Here is a 26,459-nt window from a genome sequence, read left to right on the forward strand (position 1 = left end):
ACACCCAACCGACTTCCCATTCTACCCATCTTAATTACCAGCTAACTCCCTTGTTCCATGGATTCAACCACGAGTAGTGATAGAGATACCTTCACAACTCCATTCACAGACATCAGTATACCAACCAATTACACCCCCAACGAGTCCACTACTAACACCCCTCTCACCCTCCCAACAAACTAAAAAAAATAGCACAGCTAGAGGTGGCGGCAACAATGGTAGATACAAGGGAAACACGACCCATCCTATGCTTGCTCAATGAGAACAAGTATTATAACCTCAAAGAACATACAAAAAAAGTAGTAACAATCTGCCCACATGAGCTAAAAAGTTGTTCCCTAAATATAAGGCCAACAACCAACCCAGAGAAGGGGAACTATGGGATAGTGATGATTCCATCGATGATCCAACTGATGGCACAAGAGGGAGGGGACACCAAACCCTCCAACGCATCAAACAAGCAGTAGAACTATGCAGTTCATCATATGGAATTGTTGGGAAGCTCAATCCTCATACTTTCACATGAACTTTCGATCACTTCTCAACTATCATAACCCAACACTAGTGGCACTGCTGGAAACTCACCTACAGGATCACACTAGTCCCCGTGATGATTTTGGCTTCAACAGCATTGGCGTAGGCACCTACAGAAGGCCAGTCAGGTGGAATTGCCTTACTATGGCATCATGAACTTCTCAAGCTAGACCAGGTAGGCATTACACACCAGTAAATACACTCCATCGTCCAGGTACCTCCAAACCCTGATACTTGGTTATTTTCCACTATATATGCAAAAAATAATTTACATGCACGTAACATTCTTTGAGAAAACATACGAGTAATTCATGATACCATACAACTTCCTTGGCTAGTGGGTGCTGACTTTAATGAAATAGTAAGAGCTTCCGAAAAGTTTGGTGAAAATTCTATTAATAATAATAAATATGATAAATTCTTACGGTGTCTAAATCATTGTCAAATAAACACATGTTTAATCAAAGAATTCTAGAAAGATTAGATAGATGTATGAAAAATTATGAATGACTTAATAAATTCCCGGATGCGTACATACAACATCTACCTAGAACACATTCCGACCATTGCCCGTTATTAATTAACCTCCATAAATTTTTTAAGCGAAATAAAATATTCAGATGTGAAACAATCTGGACTTCACACCCTCAATCCACCTCCCTAATTCTTACAAATTGGACCCTAAGTAAGCATATCTTTAATGCCATTGAGAACTTTACTGAAGATGTCCAGGAACGGAATAAATCAATGTTTGGGAATATTTTTAAGGAAAAATAGAATATTTTAGCTAGAATAAACGGTCTACAAAAATCTCTTAAATACCCTACAAACACTTTTTTATATTACTTAGAAATAGATCTTATCAACAAATACAACAAAATACTTCGCCTCGAAGAGGACTTCTGGAAATTAAAATCACACATAAATTGGTTATGCGAACACAAAATTCTTTCATTTATCAACCATCCAACGAAGTAGACATAATCGCATAACTGCTCTAAAAGACTCAGGAGGTAATTGGATTTTTGACCAATCAAGAGTAAACGAAATGATAGAGTCTTACTATCAAAAGTTTTTTACAACAAATCACACTTACTCCTCCAACTCCTACTCAGTAACCACTTATAATCTACTAAATACTAATGATCATCATTAATAGGTCACTAACTATGAAAGAAATTCAATTCGCTCTAAATTCTTTTAAGCCTTTCTATCAAAAATATTAGACGTATATTGCCTCTTCACTAATTTCTTTTTGCCAAGAAGTTTTCACTTCCAAATACATTCCTCCAATAGTAAACAAAACGTATTTACGTCACATTCCAAAAATTTTGCATCCATCCTCAATTACTCAATATCGACCGATTAGCCTTTGTAACACCCTTTATAAACTAATTACCAAAATTATAGTAAACATACTAAAGCCTCTATTACATAAGCTTATTAGTCCTGAGCAATCAGCCTTTCTTTAAAATCGTTGTGCCTCAGATAATGCAATCATAGTACAGAAAATCCTCAATCATTTCAGATATAAAAAAGGCAAACAAGCAAACTTTCTCCTCAAATTAGATCTAGAGAAAGACTTTGATCAAATGGAATGGAAATTCATTAAAGATACATTATATTTTTTAACTTCCCAACCCCTATGATCACTCTCATTATGTCATGCATCACGACTTCATTCATCTCTATTCTATTAAACGGACACCCAACTGAATTTTTCACACCCACTAAGGGACTGCATCAAGGTGATCCACTATTTCCATACACATTTATTTTATGGATGGAACGATTATCATGCCAAATTCACACAGTAGTTGATTATAAACAATGGCTGCCTGTACAACTCTCAGTCAAGGATCCTCTATCTCTCACTTATTATTTGCTGACGATATAACTCTGACATCATGGCTCACACCCCAAAGTATTCATACTATTATTGACATTCTCAACACTTCTATATACAACTCAGGACAAAAAATTAGTTATGACAAATCAAAGATATTCTTCTCCAAAAATACTACTTCTATGGATAAGCAGCTTGTCCTCATTTCTTTTAGTATGCGCGAAGGAGTCAAATTTAGCAAATATTTAGGCTTTCATTTATTCACTCAAAGACCAGTCCAAAGCATCACCAATTTATTCTTGATAACTTTAAAGAAGGCTCGCAGGGTGGAAAATAACTATGCTTAGTATGGCAGGAAGAGGTACTTTAATTAAGTTCGCCCTAAACGCACTTCCAACACATGTTATGCAAATCATATATCTGCCCGCAACATCATACACTCAATGGAAAAATACCAAAGAAATTTTCTATGGGGCACAACTCAACACAAAAAGAAGCTTCACCTCATTAAATGGATCACCATCCAACAACCTAAGGAAAATGGAGGATTGGGCATCCACAATCTATCTATAAAAAACAAAGCTCTACTAGGCACACTAGCGTGGAGACTATTCACATCTCCAAAATTCCTATGAGATTCAATACTCATTAATAAATACTCCTTAAAAACTAACGATCAACAATTTTCGAATATATGGAAAACAGTAAACTTAGGATGGCAACTTTGCCAACGCGGAATAGTATGGCATGTTGCAAACGGCCAACACATTCGATTCTGGACGGAACCTTGGCTTGGGCCAAATATCATACTGCGAAGCCAAATTGAAGGTCCATTGCCACATAATGATCATAACTCAACACTAACACATTACTTAACACACCAAATGATTAAAATTAATGATTTACCCTTTGAATTATCACTCAATATAGAAAATAAATTGCGTAACATATAAATATAACCGCTCCACAATCCACAAACCTATGATAAAATTATCTGGGGGCTAACTCCTAATGGAAAGTTTACTATTAAATCCCTGTAGCATAGTTTACAAACAAATCAAGAAATTATCCACTTTGAATGGATATGGGTTTTAACATTACTATCAAAAATTAAATATTTCTTATGATTAATTGGGCACAATCGACTCCCAACAGCTGTCTATTTATATATAGACTCAATGTTACTACATCACCCATATGTCCTATTTGCCAACAACACATTGAAACCATTGCGCATATATTATTCAACTGCTCACACGCCACATCCATATGGTACACTCTGGAATCACGACTGCTTTCAACACATTTGGGAATAACGATGTCTCACCAATTCATGACATTCACACACTCATCAATTCTACTACACAAGTACCAACACACACCCCAACCCAAATACTCATCCCTTTTACACTATGGCACATTTGGAACTGCCACAACAGAAAAATTTTCCAACACATTGACATACAACACTCGCTTCAACAATTATTATCTCCTGCCAATGAATATTACTATCTAATCCAACAAAAAACTCCACGTACTCAAATAAGGAATCTGTACATCAAATGGGAACCACCTACTATCGGCACAAGTAAACTTAATACAGACGGCTCCTCAAATGCAACACCTTCTGGATAGGGGATAGGAGGGGTATTCAGAAACTCCACAAGCAACTAGATTCTAGGGTTCACTGGAAGCAAAACCACAAGAGACCATACTACAATGGAACTCTGCAATCCTATTGTTGAACTGGGGAGGCAGAAGGAAAGACATTCAGGGCTGAAAGAATGGAACTCGCTCTAAAGGACCCCAACTAGATAGGAATCTTCTGTCGTATTACTCCAAGGCTTACACATTGCATGTCAACATAAACTATTACCACTGGAAATCAATGTCGACTCTACCGAGGTAATTTTTATATTAAAAAATGATAACATGCACCACTTATCACTACTGTCTGAATGCAGATACTTGCTACGTCAGCTGGGTAGCCCGCACATCATGCATACATAAAGGGAGCAGAACAGCGTTGTTGGTAGCTTAGCAAAATATGGAGCATCTATGACTTTAGGAGCAAATATGCATCTACTACTAGAGCCGCCAACCTTTTTGCAAAAAGAATTGAGTGCGGACCAACAAGGCACTGTCGACTTAAGGAAAACCTCTACTTCGGCCACGAATGCTCCTCTTACTTTTTGTTTAGATGAACCATCTAATGAATGTATTTTTGTAGAACATGATATACCTCAGCATAACAACTTCCCTACATGCTCTTTTTGTATCCCAGGGAACAATACTGTCAAAGCTCCTTGTAATGTAACATGTTTTTAATATAAAGTCATTTTGTTGGTTGACCAAAAAAATATTAAATACTAATATGCCATTTTATTATAATGACATATAATTTTAGATCCTATGTGCTAGAAATATTTACTGTAATACATATATTTTAAAAAAATAAAATAGAAAATTTAATGAAAAAAAGAGAGGAGAAAACATGTATAATGTAGTTGTTCTAATAATTGATTTAAATAAGAAAAAAAGAGAAAAAGAAAGACAAATAATATATTATACTATCAGTTATATTAAAGAAGGTGAATAAACGTTTATTATATCAGTTATCTTTTATTATTGTATAAAAAAAGAAGAATAAAGAAAAGGAGCCAAAAAAATGAATGTAAATTAGATCATGTACGAGTTAAATTAATTTAGAAAAGGAAGAAGAAATAAAGAAAATGAACAAAAGGAAAGAAAAAAGAGAAAAAATAAAATAAAAGAAAGGAGTCAAAATTTAGTATGGAATTGGATTATTTGAAAATAATAAAATAAAGAATAATATAATTTAAAAAAGAACGGAGAAGGAGAAAGGGAAAAAATAAAGAAAAAGGAGAAAAGAGAAAAGGATAAAAAATAGTCAATTACCCACAAAACTATCGTGGGTAGGAAAGGTAATTAATTTAGTGGGTAGAAAATAAATAGGTAGACAGGGATAATTAGTTTGATTTTTATGGGTATAGTAACTCTGCTTTAAACGGATGTGAGAAGTTACCTCCTTTCCCTTTTTATTTTCAATTACTTAGACGTTGTTGGCATATATATTTTAAGTTCCAAATCAGTTACTGAAAAGGAAAATTACCTATAGTTGTGGCCTGTGGATATCCATGTAAACTGAGTAGGTAGGAAAAGAATCCACCCGCACTTTTGAAAAAATTAACTGCATTAAGCATTTATCTTTTAACAGTAATCCGTTATTTACAGTTTCATAACTTAGTGAGCTTGGTTTACTATACTAGGAGGATTCGAAATCGTGATGTAGTTCCATCATACATTCTATAACTCATAGAAAGATGAAATTGCTCGTCGTGTATAACTACCAGCGCCGAAATTCCTGTGTTGGACCAAAAACTTCATAGGAAAAAAAGGAGGAAAGCGTATATATCAAGGAGGAAAAAGAAAGATATTTGCAGTTAGAATTGCAGTTAAAAAGAGAGAAAAGTGAATTCATTCTCATATTGAATGGGAGGACCACGAGGTCACGGGTTCATGCCTTGGAAATAGCCTCTTTCAGAAATGCATGGTAAAGTTGCGCACAATAAGCCTTTGTAGTCTCGCCCTTCCCGACTCCACGCATAGGGGGAGCTTAGTGCACGGGGCTGCCCTTTATTGGATGGGAGGACCAGAAAAGATGATTCATTGATATTGCAGCAAGTAAAACCACAAAAGCAGTTACTGTATACAATTAAGATCTGCTTTATGTGGGTCAGGCGTAAATCACACACATAAAGGCCTTCCTTCTCTCGACAAATATTGGGTAAATTTGATGTCAGAAAATATATACAAAAAAGAGGAAAAAACCAGGGGTTCATAATCAGATAACTGGTTTTGCAAAGCCTTGGCATTTAGTCATGTTATGATGTTAATCTGATGACCGCATTTCGTATTAACCCTGCAAATGAGATGTTTGAAAGAACCAGTAAGAATAAAGCCCCCTATGTCTGGGATAATAAACACCCGAAAAAAAATACCTGCTGGCTTAAAATTTCTACAGCAACATTTATGTCCCCTTCTGCTGCTGCCAGTGCCACTTCTACTTGTGTCTGAGAAAGTCAAGATGGTTAGCGCATTCATGAGCCAGAAGTTAGCGCATTCATGATGCATTCAAACTAAAACCACCACCATTAGCGAATCTGAACCATAACTGTACCTTCTCAAAACCCATTGCAACAAGCTTCTGAACACTTTCATCTGAGGGAATGGAGCCCTATATACAAAGAGATACTTTTAGCATTGACAATTGTAAGGATAACAATTAGCAAGGGTCCAAAGTCTGGATCATATACCTGCTGTCCTATCGGTCTGGTAGCTCCGGCCGTAGCATCTACTGCTGATTGTCTGAGTAGTCAAACAGAATCAAAATATAACACTGTGTTTAGAGCAAATCACGATACCAATCACTTAGGTTTTAACAATAAAAGTGGAGCTATCAATCTCTATCCGCAGTTGAATGCCAGCCAATTATTGAAATTCGAGCCTCTGCTTGTGATGTGGATTATTTGATATAACTCTACTGTGATATAGATAGAAATCAGAAAATCCAGAAGAAATTATATTGTGTAAATGAAGTGTAGTTTTGTGAAAATATTGAACAAAGCCAGCTTTTCTTATCTGTAGTGATATAAGTCATATAACTTAAACTTGGTTACTGGATATGCCAAATTTCAACACCTGTATGCCAGCTAATCACTAAATCAGATAGCAGTATAAATAGGCAGCAGAATGTGTGTAGTTTTGTGAAAATATTGAACAAAACCAGCTTTTCTTATCTGTAGTGATAAGTCATATAACTTAAACTTGGTTACTGGATATGCCAAATTTCAACACCTCTATGCCAGCTAATCACTAAATCAGAAAGCAGTATAAATAGGCAGCAGAATGTGAAATGCAATTAAAAACAGATCGATTTTCGTGCAACAACCAATGATTAAGATAAATTCAAAATCGATATGATTACCATCAATTTAGCATCTAACGACAGTCTGTTTCTAGTACCTTCCAGTTAAGCTCCGCTCTCCACCTAGTGCTGTTGGAGCTGAAATACGCTCAGGGCTGTTGCTACCACTCAGGAGCCTAGCCTGTAACGTTGAATCATGATTTCCAGTGGAGGTTTGAGAAGTTAGAGTTCTTCCTCTCCCTGGAAACCTGCTATCATCTGTCACCGGCTGCATTTTCAACAAGTTAATAACTTGATAAGACTTCAATTCAAGATTTTTATGCATGGACACGACACACACAAAAGAGAGCTATGTAAGTAGTGACTATTAAGCAGTTGTGTAGTTTGTTGAGAATTCTGCAAGAGAAGGTTGATGAGTAGATCTGTGAGACTCATCAATACACAGGTTAGAAAATGGCATTGACTTCCTCTCATTCACAGCCCACTAGAGACCAAGCTCAATTACAGCTTTACCTACTTTGTTAAAAGAAATTTCTGCTGACAAGAAAAGGAGGACAAGATAGACATCAAGCTAAATAGATAGGGAAATAACATCCATACCCTCTCAACTCCTCCTAACCTAGACCAGTCAACGGGACATTTGAGAGAGAAATATGGGCTCGTACCACATTAAGTCCGAGAATTCAACTGTTTATATTTTTTATCAATCACCAAAAGTTCTTCCATTCCAACTTCTGTGATTTTTCTTCCAAAATTCTAAGAGGAGGTAACACGTGCTTTGAAAACTCAATTCACTCTATGAAATGGAATCAAATCCATTTTTGTGAGATAATAGAGAAGATTGTATTTTAACAAACCTTGTAGTTCACATATTTATGAAAACCTTCACAAAAGTTATGCAAAAGTAAATTAGGATCCCCTCCCAAGAAAAGAAAATAAGAATAAACAAAGGAGAAAAAGAAGAAGAGGAAAAAATAAATAAATTACTCTATAACACACTGACAAACAAATTATACCACTTCATATAGTGGTGCTGTTTTAAATCTTATTCAAAACCAGAAAGAGTATACTTATGGTCATACAAAAATTACTTAATAGGAACCCAAAAAAAAAAAGAGATGTTGTAAACTATTTTTCTTTTTCTTACTTGATTCCAACTAATATGGTCTCTACTTATGTTCATTTCAATCACTACTTTGGTGATTACCTTTAAATGTGATAACAGGAAACTTGGGTAGGTTGTGCAATTATTCTCACAGGTTACATACAGGGTTGCATTGCAATTTATAGAGTATGAAGGTCAACAGTCTCAAAGATAACAAGAGAGAAGTTGTTCTCCCTAATAAGCTTGTCATCACCAGCATTGAAATCAAACAAACATAGGGTTCCTTTATGTCATTTATCTACCATCTCTCTCACTGCTATTCATATATTTCTTACCCAAAAAATTTACCAAACATAGTTTCATGCATGTACTATTTCTAAAGAGAAGCAAGGTCAGATTAATCCAATACCCATATGTTTATCTTCTAAGCAAGTCTGGATAATCTGGAAGATACCTGAGCAGAGCTCTCCCTCTGTGGCATCCACGAAGAAAGGTTCTCCCAAATATTTCCAGAAAGCACTCCACTTCTGAAAGGAAGAAACATCACTATTTCTGCACATGCTCAGATTAAATCAGTAAGATTATAACTAAATTAAAAACAGGATCTACCTGGAGGTCACAGTTTGAATTGAATGTGTGGGTAGGTATCCTGCACCATTACCACCAGTGCTCATAATAAACTTTGGTCGCCTCACGCAAGTTGACTGCCCAAAAGATAGATATTAGTATTTTGCTAATTTCACTTTGTCATTGAAGTGCATCAACCAAAACGAAATTGAGAGGTGGGCGAGGGCTTAGGTGTGCCATAAAAAAAGCATGCTTCAACCACTAAAATGTTCTAATGTTCTATACATTGATCCGATCTTTCAATATAACAATAATGAACAAACAATTTTTCTCTTGTTCAAGTTAAATACAGAAAACCTAAAGGGACTTAACCGGTTTGACAATCAAAAGGGAGAAAGATGTGAGTGCCTTAATTTTGGATATAACAGTAATGAACAAACAATTTTTCTCTTGTTCAAGTTAAATACACAAAAGCTAAAGGGACTTAACCGGTTTGACAATCAAAAGGGAGAAAGATGTGAGTGCCTCAATTTAGGATTGTTTTCGACAGCTATAAAAGTGTTTCCCCCACAGGTTGTGATCTTTTGGGTCTTCTCTCATCAAAATTTTGGGTTCTTGTACACTCCCTTGAGTGTCATTCTAGTAAAATTATACATATACCAATTGAGAAAAGAATGAACCAGAGATATAATACGGCATATAATATGGCCTACGGAAACACTTATCTTTGGGATTTCAGAGAAGAGAACATATAGAATCGGCACAACTCTGCACAAGGACGTGAAGCAGCATCTACTTAACAGCATTGTTATCGCCTAGGACAAACCACCCACGGCAGCAATAAACGAGAGGCAACAATTTCTTGTACTAATTAAGATGCAAACATATTATCTTTTCGCTTGGTTACCCACCGGACCATTTTGGATTAAACCATCGTCCCCTGTCAACTATTAGTAGTGTCTCTGGCTGTGACAATTTACCATGCAAATGCCCTGATCATAGGCTTAACTTCCTTTTTTTTTTTTTTTTTTTTGATAATAGGCTTATCCTATTTAAGATTTTATTAGCTACAAGATGCCAAAAAACCAAGGTGGGAAGTTTAAGTATCAAGGAAAAATGAAGCAAACAAGCAAGCCAAGTCAATCAGAAGGGTGATGCTCCGTGTCACTTTATACCTCAAAGTAGAGCACACACTTGGTTTAAGAGTTAAGAAATATCGGAGTATCTTACTTTTCTTTCGAGAACTTACTAGATATGAGGAAGATTCAATAGCCGAGAAGAAAGAAGTCCCCGGTATCAAAACATTGAACAATCCATATGTATCTGGTACCATCAAGAAAAGGGAAGGGAAAAAGAAAAAGTTTTAAAAGATATATGAATACAAATTAAGATGTAAAGATTGTGGCCGTAATTATCATGATATCACAAATGATAGGGAATAGAATTTTGAAAACTTGAAGAAGGTCCAGCAGGGTGAAAGTTACTTACATGCAAATCCAGACAAAATACCACATAGATGTCCAAGTAAGGAGACATTACTCATAACAAGCTGAAACACTACCAATAATATCAATGCATACCTAGTGGAAAAACAATCAATATTATAGCATAAGATGCTATGATGCGAAACGTACAACCAAATACAATTATCGGAAAGTTACACTGTTACCATTTAGCAGGCACATTGAAAAGCCCAAACACACTGCAAAAAGAAGCAAACTGACATTAACAAACACATGATTCCAACAATTCAAAATTGATCTGAGGTGACCAGTCATATCTAATCTCATACAGTCATTTTACCAAACCTATCCGTGAAAGAAACGAAAAAAAACCATACTTTAATTGATTTAAAAAGAAGATACAGGATCCAGAAACAGGAAACAAACAAACCTTCTAGTTTGATCCCCACTTAGACTCGTCTCAATCACAATCATTGAAAATAAGATGCCTGAGAAACCTATAGCACATTCGTCCATAAAGTATGGAGAAGGATGAAAGGGATTATGAGCAACCAACAATGCTATAAGAAGATGGAATAAGGCACTGCTAATGGCCAACAGAACAATTATGTATAACAGGCGCACAGATCCCATAATCCTCTCCAGCTCAGAACCCAAAGGAACCAAAGCTAACATATTAAACAGAACGTGCAGTAGAGAACCATGAAACAGAATTGAGGTGAAAATCCTGTAAACTGCCAGAGAAACACAAAAATAAAATGGGTGTCAACATAAATAAGATGCAAAGTTATGCTAGAAATGACAAAGAAAGAAAGGATATCAAAATTATAGCTCCACAAAAGGCATACATGTACTGCAGAGCAAGCAAATCAAAGTTGAAATTACGTGATTCATCGCGAATGAATGAAAAATACAAGTGGTATCTTTTTGAAAGTTAGTTTTTGTGCGGCAAATGCACGAGAAGAGTATGAAAGAGTAAGGGTGCCAGCAGCTATTAAGCAAGTGAACGATTAAAACAATTGATCATCAGAAACTAATTCCTAGCTAAATAACCACTAAGCAAGTGAAATTACGTGATTCATCGCGAATGAATGAAAAATACAAGTGGTATCTTTTTGAAAGTTAGTTTTTGTGCGGCAAATGCATGAGAAGAGTATGAAAGAGTAAGGGTGCCAGCAGCTATTAAGCAAGTGAACGATTAAAACAATTGATCATCAGAAACTAATTCCTAGCTAAATAACCACTACAGCCACCATGCCCCTCCCTCCCCCCCCCCCCCCAAAAAAAAAAAAAAACTCATCAATGGATGCTAGACAATAGCAATGTATAATCATCCTCAAATTCAATTGAAAAGATTCAATCAAATTTATCTTTCAGATATGGAAAGAGTAATTTGAGTGCAGCTTAACAGGGTTTCTTCTTAACAGGCACAATTTGATGTATGAGCAGCATTATAAGTGACCGTGTACCTTGAAATCGAGAAATTACAGCAGAGGGCCAGAAGCATACTTCAGCAAAGGAGTCATATCCAACCAAAAGGCAAACCAAGTAAATTACCCCACAAACAACCACCACTGCAGATGTAAGTACAGGAATTCCTTCCCACCACTGTCCCATCCTTGTCTGCAATCCCGCCTACAAACAAATTGGAACAAGTGACAGTCAACATAAAAGCTATTATTCCCACTAACTCTTGTCTTTGAAATCCAAGCTAGACATGATGCGGTACTAAGAAATATGTTCCAATTTAATTGTCTGAAGTAGGAATATGTAGAACACGAGATAAAATGGATAAGATAAGAAGACAATATCTCTAGTTGCTTCTTATCGGAAGAATAATAAAGTAAAATGGCGGATCTGATAACTCGGTAGTCCTTGATCTAAATATCACTTTTTGCTTCGAAGTGACACTTAAAAATAAAGAGCTAATAGAAATCTTTTGAAAAAAGGAAAAGATAGACACATAATTTGGAATGAAAAGAACTGTCTAAAATAAAAAAATCACTGGCCAATCCATTATAATAATGAATTGCTTAAATGTTAACGAATTCAAGATCATTCTTCAAAAGCAATATAAAGCACATTATTGTTGCAGCCTTGCAGTGACATAATCACTGCAAGAATATAAAGAACAATACAGTTATTGAATATAAACTTTACTAACAATATTTGAAATCGACTGTACTAGCTGAGGCAAGGTTACAACAACAAGAACAACAACAATCCCAGTGTATTCCCACAAGTGGGGTCTGGGAGGGTAGTGACGTAGTGTGTACGCAAGCCTTACCCCTACCTAGTGAAGGTAGAGAAGGTTACAAACTTTATGCAATTCGTGATTTTGAAGAAAAAATAGCTTTATGCAAAAACATTCATTGCCAGTGAATTGCTCATAGCTTTGCACCATTATACTATATTCACTACTAGATTTTAATATATATCAAATAAAAATCACACTAATTTCCAATTGTATCATCAAAACATGTGACGCGTCACAGTTACATACAGTCAACAGAAATAGTCCCTCAATAAATGACATGACCAAAAATGAAAACTAACTTCACAATCATGAAAATACCTTATAATTTTCAGTAATGCTAAAAAAAATTAACCCTAAGTTACTCTAGTTCTCCATAACTAAACATGATCAGAGATTCAGAATTCAAAAATCAAGCATTTTCACTACATTTTTATAAACCCCAATACTTTTCTAACTTCAATAAGAATAGAACCCTAGCATACAAAAAGGATAAGTGAATAACTTGTAGATCGAAAATGAAAATGATGAGAAAAAATTACCTCAGGCACAATGTTCGGTCTCATTTTCACCGAGTTTTTTCTTATTTGATTTCCAATTCGAACGTTGTTTTTTCAGGTAGTGTAGAACTCAAGACTGTATATTTATATATACTCCTGGCTTTGGGTCGGGTCGGGTCTGAATCTGAATCAATTCAATTCAATGGAATAGGCACGAATCCATTTGTAGCGACCCGCTTGGATCCGAATAGTAATCTCTTCGTTACTAAGTTTTCTGTGAGGACGTGTTAATTTCTTTTCTTTTCTTTTTTAATTATTATTTATTCTCTACGACTGCTTTAATATTATGTTAATGTTATAAATATATTATATTATAAATGTTCATTTAGTACTCCGTTGTAAATAAACTTCCTGAAGAAGCTTATCCATATGGGACTCCACCGTAAATATGTTTATCTATTTAAGCACTCTATTGGAAAAATAAGCTTCCTGAAGAAGCTTATCACTTCGATACCCGGTTATGGATAAACATTACTCTCGGTAAAAGATTATCCATACCGGGTATAATAAGTTTATCCTTTCAGTTACCAGTTATGGATAGATATTATCCCCGGTAGAAGATTATCTATACCGGGTATAATAAGCTTATCCTTTCAGTACCCAGTTATGGATAAACATTACCTCCGGTAGAAGATTATCCATACCGGATATAATAAGCTTATCCTTTCAGTACCCAATTATGGATAAATATTATCCCCGGTAGAAGATTATCCATACCGGGTATAATAAGCTTATCCTTTCAGTACCCAGTTATGGATAAACATTACCCCCGGTAGAAGATTATCCATATCGGGTATAATAAGCTTATCCTTTCAGTACTCCGTTATGGATAAACATTGCTCTCAGTAGAAGATTATCCATATCTGGTATAGTAGCAGCTTACACAGCAGCTTCCTTTCTTCTATAAATAGAAGAGATTTCAGTTCATTATGTACATCAGTTTGAATTCGAATAATATATCAGTTTCTCTCTATACTTGTCTTTACTTTATAGTCTTTATTTTATAACAAGTTATCAGCACGAGACTCTGCCATCGAGCAAATATTTTGAAAGTATCTGAGGTAAGAACTTTCTTTTCCTAAATAATGTCAAATCTTTCTAAACTTGAATTTGTAGCTCTGGATATATCGGGCAAAAGCTACATGTCTATGCTGAAATTCATCTTGATGCGATGGGTCTGGCAGACACCATCAAAGACAAAAATCAGGCATCAAACCAAGACCGTGCCAAAGCAATGATATTCCTACGCCATCACCTTGATGAGGGCCTGAAAATGGAATATCTTACTGTTAAAGATCCAGTCATACTGTGGAATAATTTGAAAGATAGATATGACCACCTGAAGATGGTCGTTCTTCCACAGGCACGATATGATTGGACTCATCTAAGGCTACAAGATTTTAAATCTATCAGTGAGTATAATTCTGCTATGTTCAGAATTATTTCCCAATTGAAGTTATGTGGTGATAATATTACTGATCATGATATGTTGGAGAAAACTTTCACCACTTTTCATGCCTCGAATATGCTCCTGCAGCAGCAATATCGAGAGATGGGATTTAAAAAGTATTCTGAACTTATCTCACATCTTCTTATAGCAGAGCAACATAATGGGCTATTAATGAAAAATCATGAAAGCCGACCTATTGGTTCTTGTCAATTACTCCCAAAAAATTCAAAAATAAAATGATTTTTCTTTGGTGTGCAATTTTGTGATATTTTGTGATATTTTGAATAATTATTTGTATTTGTTTGTGCATGTTTATTTGCTAAATTAATAAAAAATACAAAAATATGTCGCATTTTGCATGTAGGATTTAATTATACAATTGTTAGTAATTAAATGTGTTTTACAAAAATTAAAAATTACAAAAATAGGCATCGTTTGCATTTTTAGCATTTAATGTCCAAATATACAATTTTATGCTTAATTATTACTTAATTGTGCGTTAATTGTTATTTGGAGTTAATTTGCGCTTTTATAACTTAATTTAGTTCTTAATAATAGTTTATGTATTTTTATAATTTAGTTTTAGAGAAATAAAAGAAGAAAAGAGAGCGAAAATATAAAGAAAGTCGGAATTGGGTCTCTTCTTCGATTTCAAGCCACAGACCCAAAAAATGGCCCAATCTTCCCAAACGACCCAGTCCAGTACCAACAACCCAACTCCCCCTCTTCATTTTCATTTTTCATTTTTTTTTTAAAAAAAAAAAAAAACAAAGAAAGAAAAAAAAACAAAAGAAAACCCTAAAACTATACTAACCATCCGCCACCCCCCTCCCTATTATCTTCTTCTTCTCCAAGCATCCAAACACCCCTCCCATGGCTGCCCTTTACCCTCCATTATCACATCCAAACAACCCCTCACAGCTTCATCTTCACCCTCACCATGGACAACCCAGTTGCGTCTTCATCTTCTCCATGTCGAGCTCAAAAAGCTCATCCATGGCTGCTCCTCCTCCTTCGTTCTTCGTCGAGCTTTAACCAACGTTGCTGCTTCTTCTTCCTCACTTTAAGACTGCTGCTGCTGCTCGTCGAAGCTCCTGCTGCGCCGCAGCTGCTTCCTCATCGTTCAAACGCGCCACTGCTGCCCGTTTCTGCCCCCGTTGCTTCTGCCGCGATGCTGCTTCTTCCTCCTTCCGAGCACGTCGAGCTGCTACCATGGTCGACCAGCTGCTCCTGTTCTGCCGCGTCAACTGCTGCCCGTGTCCAGCTTCGATGAGCAGCCATGGCTGCTCCGAACGGATGTCGTCGCTGTTTCTCCTTAACCTCCATTGCTACTTCTTCGACGTTGTTTCAGCCGAATCCTTAAGTTCGAGTTCGTCGTTGGTTAGTCGTTCGTCGTTTCAATCCGGTTAGTAGTTTTGAATTTTATTTTTGTCCATTTTCGTTTTTATATTTCTCAAAGTTAAAATCGTTAAATATTTGATTCTTGTTTTGTTCGTTGTTCATCGTTGAAATCGTTTTTCTAGTTTGTTCATGTTCATGTGCTTTGTTAAAATTAATTTTCAGATTTCAAAATAGAAGTTTAATTAGTTGTTTTCATGTTTATTTCATGTTTGTATTATTGTTTAAGTGAATATTTGTTAGTTTAATATTAGTTAGATACAAATTGAAGTTTAATTAATTGTTTCTTCAATTTGTTTAATGTATTTTATGTATTTTCCGGAAATTGTTAATATTGTTAAGTTCAAGTTTAAATTCATAATTGTTTCTTCTTAGGTTTTGTTTTGTCATTTGCCTAAAAGAATTTAGTTGTAATAAGGGAAGTATGTTGGTTTTAATCATTTGAATCCGTCGTTTTTATTTTTAGATTTAATTCATGTTCATATTATGTTTGTTTGATCTTGAATCCGAAATGTGTATAGTTTGATTTCTTGTTTACCATTTATGATTATTTCTTGAATTGGTCTCATAATCTTGTTTAAAGTTTAATATAAGAATTGTTTGTTGTAATGTTGTTAGAGTTGATTTTAAGTTCAATATGATTGAATTTAGAAATCTAAATATACTTGTTTGTTGTTGTTGTTGAATCCGAAAATAGGATTGTTTGTTGCTAAAATATTGTTCAATCAAATTTTAACTGACACGCTGATTATTGTAAACTGAAACAGGAAGCATGAATACGAAAAATGAAGAATTGAAGTTCTAAATTTATTTTGAATTATATTCTTAATTTTATTTGTATATATAAATTATTTAGCTTACAAAAATCGGAATCATGTAGCTATTTAATGTATATATAGTGGAACATCCAACGATAGCTTAACGGATGAACTATCTATATATTGCTTAAAAATAAATAAATGGTGTAGTAACTCCGTCTAAGTTAAAAATCAAACGAATAGACCATTTCGGAACTTGTAAGAAAATTGTTTAGTTAAATAATATTGGTTAATTCCAGCATGTAATTGTTTTAGGATAAAAATTAGATTGCCAAGTTTTTTTTTTAATTTGACAAACTGAGAACATGCCTAGTATAATATAATTAGGTAGTAATACGTGAGCCTGTGCCCGTATTGGCAACGGATTGCCTTGCTTGTATCATTTTTTCAGAATTTACGAATCATATTCGAAACTCAACTATAACAACTCAAGCATGTAAATAAATTAAGACCTTTTCTCTTTCATTTTTGTAGAGACAATTTTAATAGAAAATGTAGGCACTTTAGGATTATCCTGATAAAAATAAATGAGATGAGCCTCGCCAAATAAAACGCACAAATTGCGGGGCCCTCGATAAATGTTTAATTAAAATTACTTAGACTTCGGGATGAGCCGTTTAGCAAAATTCCACGGCCTTACCCAGAAATAATAATACGATAATTGCTTCAGGCGTGCATTTTAATAATCTTACCTTCTTAAATTCGGGTGCGCATTTATGTGACCCAAATCCAAATCTCAACGGAGTCGGAATGTATTAACAACCATGGGCGCATTGATTGTGACATGGTTCGAAATGCATTTTTACAATGTTGCAATTCCATAAAAAATAAATAATAATAAAAGCGGTTTTAAACTTAATGAAAGCACATAAGTAATAACATGTAATAAATCAGATATCTAGCCATTATAACAATTTAAGCGACCGTGCTAGAACCACGGGATTCGAGGGTGCCTAACACCTTCCCTCGGGTCAACAGAATTCCTTACTTAGAATTTCTGGTTCGCAGACTTCATTTGGAAAGTCGAATATTTTCCTCGATTCGGGATTCAAGATAAACCGGTGACTTGGGACACCAAAAGCCAAACCTTTCCCAAGTGGCGACTCTGAATTAAATAAATAATCTCATTTCGAATATTGTCACTTAAATTGGAAAAACTCCCTCGTGCATTCAACCCTTCGGGGCGGGCGCGCAAAAAGGAGGTGTGACAATCATGAATGCCGACCTACTGGTTTTTGTCCATTCCCTGAAGTGAATGAGACGAACTTCCACCAGGCTAAACGTGGAAAAGGTCGTGGCCCCAGTCGTGGTCATGGTCGTGGTCGGAAAAGAAACTCTAATCATGGTAATAATAATGCACCAAAGAACACTCCTCACCACCAGCAGTGGAAAAGGAAGGAACAAAAGCATAAAGTGGTGCAAGCACCAAATGCAGAAAATGCATGTTATAAATGTCACACCTCCTTTTTGCGAGCCCGCCCCGGAGGGTTAAATGCGCGAGGGAGTTTTTCCAATTTAAGTGACAATATTCGAAATGGGATTATTTATTTAATTCAGAGTCGCCACTTGGGAAAGGTTTGGCTTTTGGTGTCCCAAGTCACCGGTTTATCTTGAATCCCAAATCGAGGAAATTTTCGACTTTCCAAATGAAGTCTGCGAACCATAAATTCTAAGTAAGGAATTCTGTTGACCCGAGGGAAGGTGTTAGGCACCCTCGAATCCCGTGGTTCTAGCACGGTCGCTTAAATTGTTATAATGGTTAAATATCTGATTTAAATACATGTTATGACTTGTGTGCTTTTATTAAGTTTAAACCGCTTTTATTGTTATCATTTATTTTTATAGAATTACAACGTCGTGAAAATGCATCTCGAACCACGTCACAATCAATGCACCCGTAGTTGTTAACACATTTCGACTCCGTTGAGATTTGAATTTGGGTCACATAAATGCGCACCCGAATTTTAAGAATGTAATTTAATTAAGTCGCGCCTAAAGAGTCTAACGCGTTATTATCTTTAGGGAAGGTAGTGAAATCCACTAAACAGTCCATCCCAAATTCTAAGTATTTAATATATATACACTTATGAGGGCCCCGCAGTTTGTGCCTCTCATTTGGCGAGGCTCGTCTCTCATTATGAAACAGGTAAACCTACAATGACTACATCTTTATTATGTTCGTCTCTAAGGAATGGAGAAAGAAAATATACTCTAATTAAATTGCATGCTTTGGCCAACTCCGGATTCTTGTTAATCATCTGATTAATTGTTTGCAAGGTGAAGAATGTTGTACCTTATGGAACATGCTCTTAATTTGATAAAAAAAAGGAATTACATACAAGATTGATGAAACGCTACTCTTACTCCAAACACTCCTCAAGCTAAATTTAAACTAACCCATTTAAACAAGATTAATAGAATTACTTATTAGAGGATGCTACTAATGGTATTCGGAACTCGTCCTATAAACTGCCTAATGAAGTTGAAACTCAAAAATTTAAAATTGTATTGTATTTGGCAAGATTTAAAAGCCATCCACCCTACATGTTCAAAACAACTGGAGAAAAAGTTCGAATTAACAACTACACTAAGTGATCGCACATTCCATGAATTATATAGTTACATCATGTATACCACTAAACAAATCATATATCGCAGTTTTAGACCAGTATAAGCTTCAATTAAGTACGAGCTCACTAATGTATTCTCTATTGAGCTACAAACTAAAAATTTACACAGATTTAACCACATTTATAAAGCTATAGTAAAGCAGCGACTGATTAAACTCCTGTGCATCTTTCATTTCATGCTTTTAACTGTTACATCAATGTGAGATTCAAATGTGTACCTGAATGTTGAATACAACAGAAGAACAGAATGCAGGCAAGTCAGCAGCAGCAACAACAAGAATGGCAGCAACAAACAACAAATACAACAGCAATGACAAACCCAGGCAGGATAAACCAAACAGTAACTCAATGATACAGTACCCAATGTCCAAGTAAAAGAATAAAGCCCAGTTGAGACCCAGGAAACTCCCATGTCATTCTAAACAGGTAACAGATGGATCCGATGCAATAAAAGAACACAGTTGCTGATTTTCAAATACTTCAAAGCAAATACCCTAAGTCTGACTGAACCAGTAGAAGATTAAAGCTAGTGTCCAAACAGAAAAAGATGAAGAAAACAGTGTTTTCAGTTTCAATCAAACAAACAGAAATTTCTTTTCTATCTTCCCCCTGATTTCTGAACTCTCCCACTGTCTGTTCTCCTAGTTTTCTAGCTTAAATAGGTATGTGTATGTATCTCCCCCTTCTCCCTTTCTCTGTCTGTCTGTCTCTATGTGTGTATATCTGTGTCTATTTCTGTTTTTCTTCTTTTTGATTTTTCAGAACTCCCTTTGATTTTCAGAACTCTCTCCCTTTTTTCACTCTCTGCTCTCTGATCTCTTTTCTTTTTTACTAATGGAATCCTTCCTATTTATTCTAACCTCAACCCCTTCAAAACAGCCTGTTAAAATTCACTAAATCTCTCCCATGTTCTCCTCCTGTTCTTTCCACTAAACAGATTAAAATAAAGCCCCCTCCCATGATATTCCCCCTGACAGCCCTATCTTTAAGTATTCAAAGTGGTTTCCATTTATTAAACTACAATACAAGTATGGGCAGCCTGAATATGCCCTGACAGCACATGATGTCCCATTTGCTCCAATTAAATAAAGAAACTATAATGCACAATGCTACCCACGAATACACATGCCATCAATTCAAAACTCAAACCTGAACTGAAACTATAACCCAACCCATAAATGTTTCTGATTCAAATTGAACAACTAACAAGTAGCTATACTCATTCCCTATTTGGACTCAAACAAAACTTCAGCAGAAAAACCAATAACATGGATCAAATTATTACCATTCAAAGCTGAACTAGTTGATGACATATATCAAATCGAATACGCGAATCATAACAAATACAATCGAAGCCAATGATCAGAATCCAACAGTATGAACATGTGATTCAAATTGTACTGACCAAACAAAAGTTGCCCTGGAAACTAATCAATCGACCAAATTCAATTTCAGTCGATTGTATAGTTTATATACATACACATTATCAGTAAATGAAGAAAGACTTGGCCAAATACAGAGGTCCGGGCAAGGTGGACAAAACAGTCGACAAAAATTCAAAATAAATCAAACAAAACATTTGGACATATGAACAGACATTCAATTACAACAGACAAAATGAACTGATAAAGAAAAGGAAAACAAAAATACCTTAAAGCCTTGAAAAATCAGAAAGCCCTAGCTCGGATTTGAATCGACCTTTCTTGGGGTTGAACGGACTTTAATCGAAGTGTTCTCAACTGAGAACACTTCGATTAAAGTCTATTAGACCTCAACTTTCTTGTTTAAATGGACAAAACCCGGATTCTGGATTTCTAGGGTTCTTAGGGCAGATTTGGGATTTATGTTTCCCTGGTTAGATTCGGACCAAACCAAGCCTAGTTTGGTTACGAGGGAGGTCAGGGGAGTGCCTGGTATGGATGGTGGTTTGGTGTAGGTCGAGGTCCGGCTCGAATCTTCAAATAAAGATTCGAGATGGTGGGGGAGGATTCGAGACCCACGGTTAGTGGATCTGTGTTCAGGGGGTGGAGGAGGTCCTAGGGTGTTAAGGTGGTGGTCACCGGTGTCTTTGCCGCCAGCTTTACGGTGAAGGTGCACAGGGGCGGCTAGGGTTTGGGAGGTCCGCATTTGGGACGATGAAGTGGGGGTTGGATGGGGGCGTGGGGTAAGGTTTTGGATTTATATAGTTAGTGAGTGATCAGATCCTGGCCATCGGATGAGGCGAGATGAAGGGCCAGGATCTTTCAGCTGGTGAGGAACGGTGTCGTTTCAAATGCAAGGGGTTGGGTTGGTCCGGGGTTGAACGGGTCGGGTTTGAATGTGGGTACGGGGGATGTGATCTTGGCCGTTGATCATTCTGAGATCAACGGCCCAGATCAGGCATGACCAAAACGACATCGCTGGGATACCCCTGAGGCCAAACTGACCTGGGCCAGGCACATCAGTATTTTTGGGCCTGATTTTGGGTCCAATATGATTTAACCCATTTTTTTCCTTCTTTTAAATAAAATTCCTAACTAAAATTGTAAAATTAAAAATAAAATCATACAAATATTAATTAATACTCAAAAAACAAATATCACCCACATTAACATTTAATTAAAATAAAATCATTTAATGACAACAAATAGAATAAAAGACGTATATTTTATGATTTCCCTTTTAATAACCGGATTATGGTTCAATTAATTCCTAATAGTAGAATGATATCCTAAACTTACGCACGACCTATATTTTTTGTATTTTTTGTTTGATAAGACTAAAATAGACACGGACAAAGCCACAAATAGCTAACAAAAAATATCACGTAAATTCCGAAAAATGGCACGACGAGACCGTTTGATATTATTTTGATTTCTTTTGGAGTGATTATCGCGTAAACAAAAATCACGTGCTCACAGCTGCCCCTCTTTGTCCGAAAACATGAAGAGTTTTCGTGCAAAGATAAAGTGAGCGGATATGAACGATTTTTGCCTATTGAAATACTCCGTGCGAAGCACATTTTGAAAGATTTGACCGAATCTTTGCTTCAAAGATTTCCTACATATCCTGGGCTAAACATGAATCAGGTCAATGTAGTTCGGGAAATTTTGGTAGCTGGGACTACCATGGGATTGCAATGCTTGATGTTACTGATGTTGTTGTTGCCACTACTGCTTACCGACCACCTTATTACAAACAAAGGGAATTGAAACTGAACTAACTATCTATGCCTGTCAACCGCTAGTTACAAGATTCCTATCTATAATTCTTTTGCAACTTGATCTTAGGTCTTAGCTGATTCCGCTTGTAGACTTCGATCCGAATCTTGATGCTTGCAAGTTGTAGGCGCCTGCTTATTTCCGCGATGTTGAGTGAGACGGGATTGGCGGAGTTCGGGACCTTGATCAAACTTTGGAGTGATCCGCCCTTTGTTTGTTCCAATATCTCGGGACATCTTCTTTTTGTCCTTTTCTTCTTTTCTTTATTCTAGATCGAGACTCAATCCGTGGGTTGTCTCGATCCATGCGCCTCGAGGTCAGACCTGCTAAGACAAACAAAACAAACGAACGAGATTTTTCTGCCCCAGTTTCACTAGGAAAAATTTCGTGATTTAATCGCCATAACAACTTACAGAATTGATGCGGGGATTGAAAATTCTAGTCTATGAAGCGCAACTCAAGGATTGGAGCCCTAATGTCACGAAAGGTAAAAATGCACAATTCAGGGATTGGAGCCCTAATGTCGGCTTAACAAAAAAACGCTCATTTCGGGGTTGGAGCCTCAAATTGGGAGGATTGCAGGTTATGCTGGAAACTGTCTGGGGTTATGTCGGAAAGATTCATCGGGTTATGCCGGAAAAGTGAGAGAGTCCTCGGGTTATGCCGGGGAAATCATCGGGTTATGCCGGAAAAGGGAAAGAGTCCTCGGGTTATGCCGGGGAAATCATCGGGTTATGCCGGGGAAATCATCGGGTTATGCCGGAAAAGGGAAAGAGTCCTCGGGTTATGCCAGGGAAATCATCGGGTTATGCCAGAAAAGGGAAAGAGTCCTAGTGTTATGCCGGAAAAGGGAAAGAGTCCTCGGGTTATGCCGGGGAAATCGTCGGGTTATGCCGGAAAAGGGAAAGAGTCCTCGGGTTATGCCGGGGAAATCATCGGGTTATGCCGAAAAAGGGAAAGAGTCCTCGGGTTATGCCGGGAAAATCATCGGGTTATGCCGGAAAAGGGAAAGAGTCCTCGGGTTATGCCGGGGAAATCATCGGGTTATGCCGGAAAAGGGAAAAAGTCCTCGGGTTATGCCGGGGAAATCATCGGGTTATGCCGGGGATTTGGATAAAAAAGGCTCATTGGGTTATGCCAGGGAGATCCATGGTTTGTACCGGGATAGTCGAGGAATGAGGTCCTATGCTACCATGATTCGTCTCTTTTTTTCTTTTGGGATGTTCATTTTTATTTCTTGTCTTCTTTCTTTTCTTTGGTTTTCCTTTTCTTTTATTTATCAAAATGCATGAAAGAATTTTGGGGAAACTTCCTTTTGGTCGTTTTCTTGCCGCAAAGCTGTTTCAACGCTCGCGCATTTCATTTCTTTTGGGCTACACCTGCTTCTTGCACGATAGCTTTGGGTCGCACCTGTCTCAATTTTCCTAAACAAAGAAAAATTGTCAGTTTGAAAACGGCGGTTGGTTTGGTGGCCTTGATTGTTCTAGTTGCTTTGTCTTGGCCTAATTCCTGTTGAGAAACTCTGCCCTTGATTGGATTCACATGCGACCCCTTTTAAACTGATCAAACTCGCATTTCACGGATTTTGTGATGGTTTGCCCGTGTAAGGCTTTGGTTCTTTCATCCCATTCTGCTTGGGGATTCTTTACGAGGCCAGCTCAGTGGGGATTTTTATTGGGGAGGCTCTGTGGGGATTTGTACAGGGCAGACTCGTTGGGAATTTGTTGGGGCAGACTCTTTGGGGAGTTGTACAAGGGGATACTCTGTGGGGATTTTTACAAGGGGAGACTTTGTGGGGATTTTACAAGGGGAGACTCTGTGGGGATTTGCCAGTTTTTTACTTCGAAAGCAAATCAACAACATGATCAGTCGGGTTTGGACTAATGTACCACTGAAGTGGGGTATTTTATTTCCCACTAAACGGAGCTCCGCGAAACCGGTCCTACCACCTATTCTTTCCAGTATATCTGGAACTTGGAGTCAAAATGAAAGGGAATCGAAAAAAAGTAAAACACAGAAAGGAGAAAACAAATTTTAAAAGAGAAGTGTCCCTTTCGGGACAAAAAGACTTATCTGAAGGGAACATGCTGACTTTAAATGGACATGACATGCTCTTTGGACTGGACGCCTTACCTTCGATGAACTTGCATTTCCTCATGAACCAAAATGGATCTATGTTTCCAAACCGGTGGAACTTGTCGATCTTCCTGAGATGGAACCATCCTTTCGGCCGACAGCGCCCTTTACGGGTTTTCGCTAGTTGACCTCTCTCATTTCTCTTTTTGTTGTCGCTTGATAGCACTCTTTGCGAGTTTTTACTAAACAAGCTCTCTCATTTTGGTTTCCCTACTCTCGTCGCCTCGCGGTGCCCGAAGATTTTCACCGACAAGACTCTCTCATTTTATTTTTCTCATTTTGTTGTATCAGATCCAAATAACTCCATCCTCCCATTTTGAAACACTTTGCTGATTGATCAGAAGTACTTGAACAAAGTTTGGTGAAAAGAAACTTGGATTGAACTACAACTTTGGAACCGTCTAGGCGGGATTATTGCCGAATTATTATAACTTCTGCCCCAGTTTAAATTTTGGGGAAAAACTGGATTTTTGTTTTGGTGTGACTGAACCCCATAGAGAGGCTGCCTACGTATCCTTTCGGAATCAAGTCGAAAGTAGTTCGGGCGCAATCAATGTTTTTTTTTCTTTTCTTCGAAGGTAGCCAAAGAAATGTAACCGGCTCGAAGGGCTTGTAGAGAGAGTTGATAGTGTTTAGGGTAGTGGGAATAAAACCTTTATCATTTCAAATGTGTCAGGACCACTGGAGTATAACTCAGACATAGTACCTTTTGACTGCATCCGCATTCACTGCTGTTTCGGGATCATTTCCTTCAATATCACCTAGGTACAACGCTCCTCTCGGCAATATCTTCCTGATGATATACGGGCCTTTCCAATTTGGAGCAAATTTTCCCTTCGCTTCCTGGTGATGTGGCAGAATGCGCCTCAGTACCAGTTGACCCACTTCGAAATTCCTAGGTCGGACTTTCTTGTTGTAAGCACGGGTCATTCTTCGTTGGTACAACTGCCCGTGACAAACCGCAGCCATTCGTTTCTCGTCGATCAGTGTTAACTGTTCCAAACGGGTTTTGACCCACTCACTGTCTTCAATTTCAGCTTCAACAACGATCCGAAGAGAAGGGATTTCTACCTCTGTCGGTATCACAGCCTCGGTCCCGTAAACCAACAGATAAGGGGTTGCTCCCACTGACGTGCGTACTGTGTTGCGATATCCCAGCAATGCAAAGGGTAACTGTTCATGCCATTGTCGGGAACTCTAGATCGTCTTCCTCAAAATCTTCTTGATGTTCTTGTTTGCTGCTTCAACAACGCCATTGGCCTTGGGCCGATAAGGAGTGGAATTCCTATGCGTTATTTTGAACTGTTCGCATACATCCCCCATCAAATGACTATTCAGGTTTGCCGCATTATCTGTGATTATAGTTGCAGGAATACCGAAACGACATTTAAGATTTGAATGTACGAAATCCACCACGGGTTTCTTAGTGACCGATTTGAGAGTGACAGCCTCAACCCATTTTGTGAAGTAGTCGATAGCGACCAATATAAATCTGTGTCCATTTGAGGCCTTCGGCTCGATAGGGCCAATGACGTCCATGCCCCAAGCAA

The 26,459-nt window shown here is 37.1% G+C and overlaps 1 protein-coding gene across 2 annotated transcripts; it reads right to left on the reverse strand.

Moving 5' to 3' along the window:
- Positions 1-6,051: 6,051 nt before the first annotated feature.
- On the reverse strand, positions 6,052-13,343 carry LOC104234315 (rhomboid-like protein 15). Of its 2 annotated transcripts, none has more exons than XM_009787855.2 (13): positions 13,260-13,343; positions 11,933-12,098; positions 10,894-11,197; positions 10,670-10,702; positions 10,489-10,580; positions 10,250-10,323; positions 9,043-9,137; positions 8,888-8,957; positions 7,427-7,596; positions 6,718-6,769; positions 6,582-6,638; positions 6,403-6,474; positions 6,052-6,323 (listed from the first exon to the last, which is right to left on the reverse strand). In XM_009787855.2, the coding sequence occupies exons 1-13, from the start codon at positions 13,281-13,283 to the stop codon at positions 6,318-6,320; spliced, it is 1,215 nt and encodes a 404-aa protein (XP_009786157.1). In that variant the 5' UTR covers positions 13,284-13,343; the 3' UTR covers positions 6,052-6,317. The 2 variants fall into 2 exon arrangements, with proteins under 2 accessions (XP_009786157.1, XP_009786156.1); XM_009787854.2 differs by having other exon boundaries at positions 8,888-8,960.
- Between the last annotated feature and the right edge of the window lie 13,116 nt (positions 13,344-26,459).

The sequence above is a fragment of the Nicotiana sylvestris genome, chromosome 12, assembly GCF_000393655.2.
Source record: "Nicotiana sylvestris chromosome 12, ASM39365v2, whole genome shotgun sequence".
Lineage (NCBI taxonomy): Eukaryota > Viridiplantae > Streptophyta > Magnoliopsida > Solanales > Solanaceae > Nicotiana > Nicotiana sylvestris.

Bases quoted from the DNA above. Each gene is read 5' to 3' on its own strand.
- LOC104234315 (XM_009787854.2), bottom strand. From the start codon at position 13,283: ATGAGACCGAACATTGTGCCTGAG. The intron at 11,198-11,932 runs GTACACGGTCAC...TTTCTCTGGCAG, and splicing joins TGTAATTTCTCGATTTCAAG to TTTACAGGATTTTCACCTCA. The intron at 10,324-10,488 runs GTAAGTAACTTT...TGATGGTACCAG, and splicing joins TATTTTGTCTGGATTTGCAT to ATACATATGGATTGTTCAAT.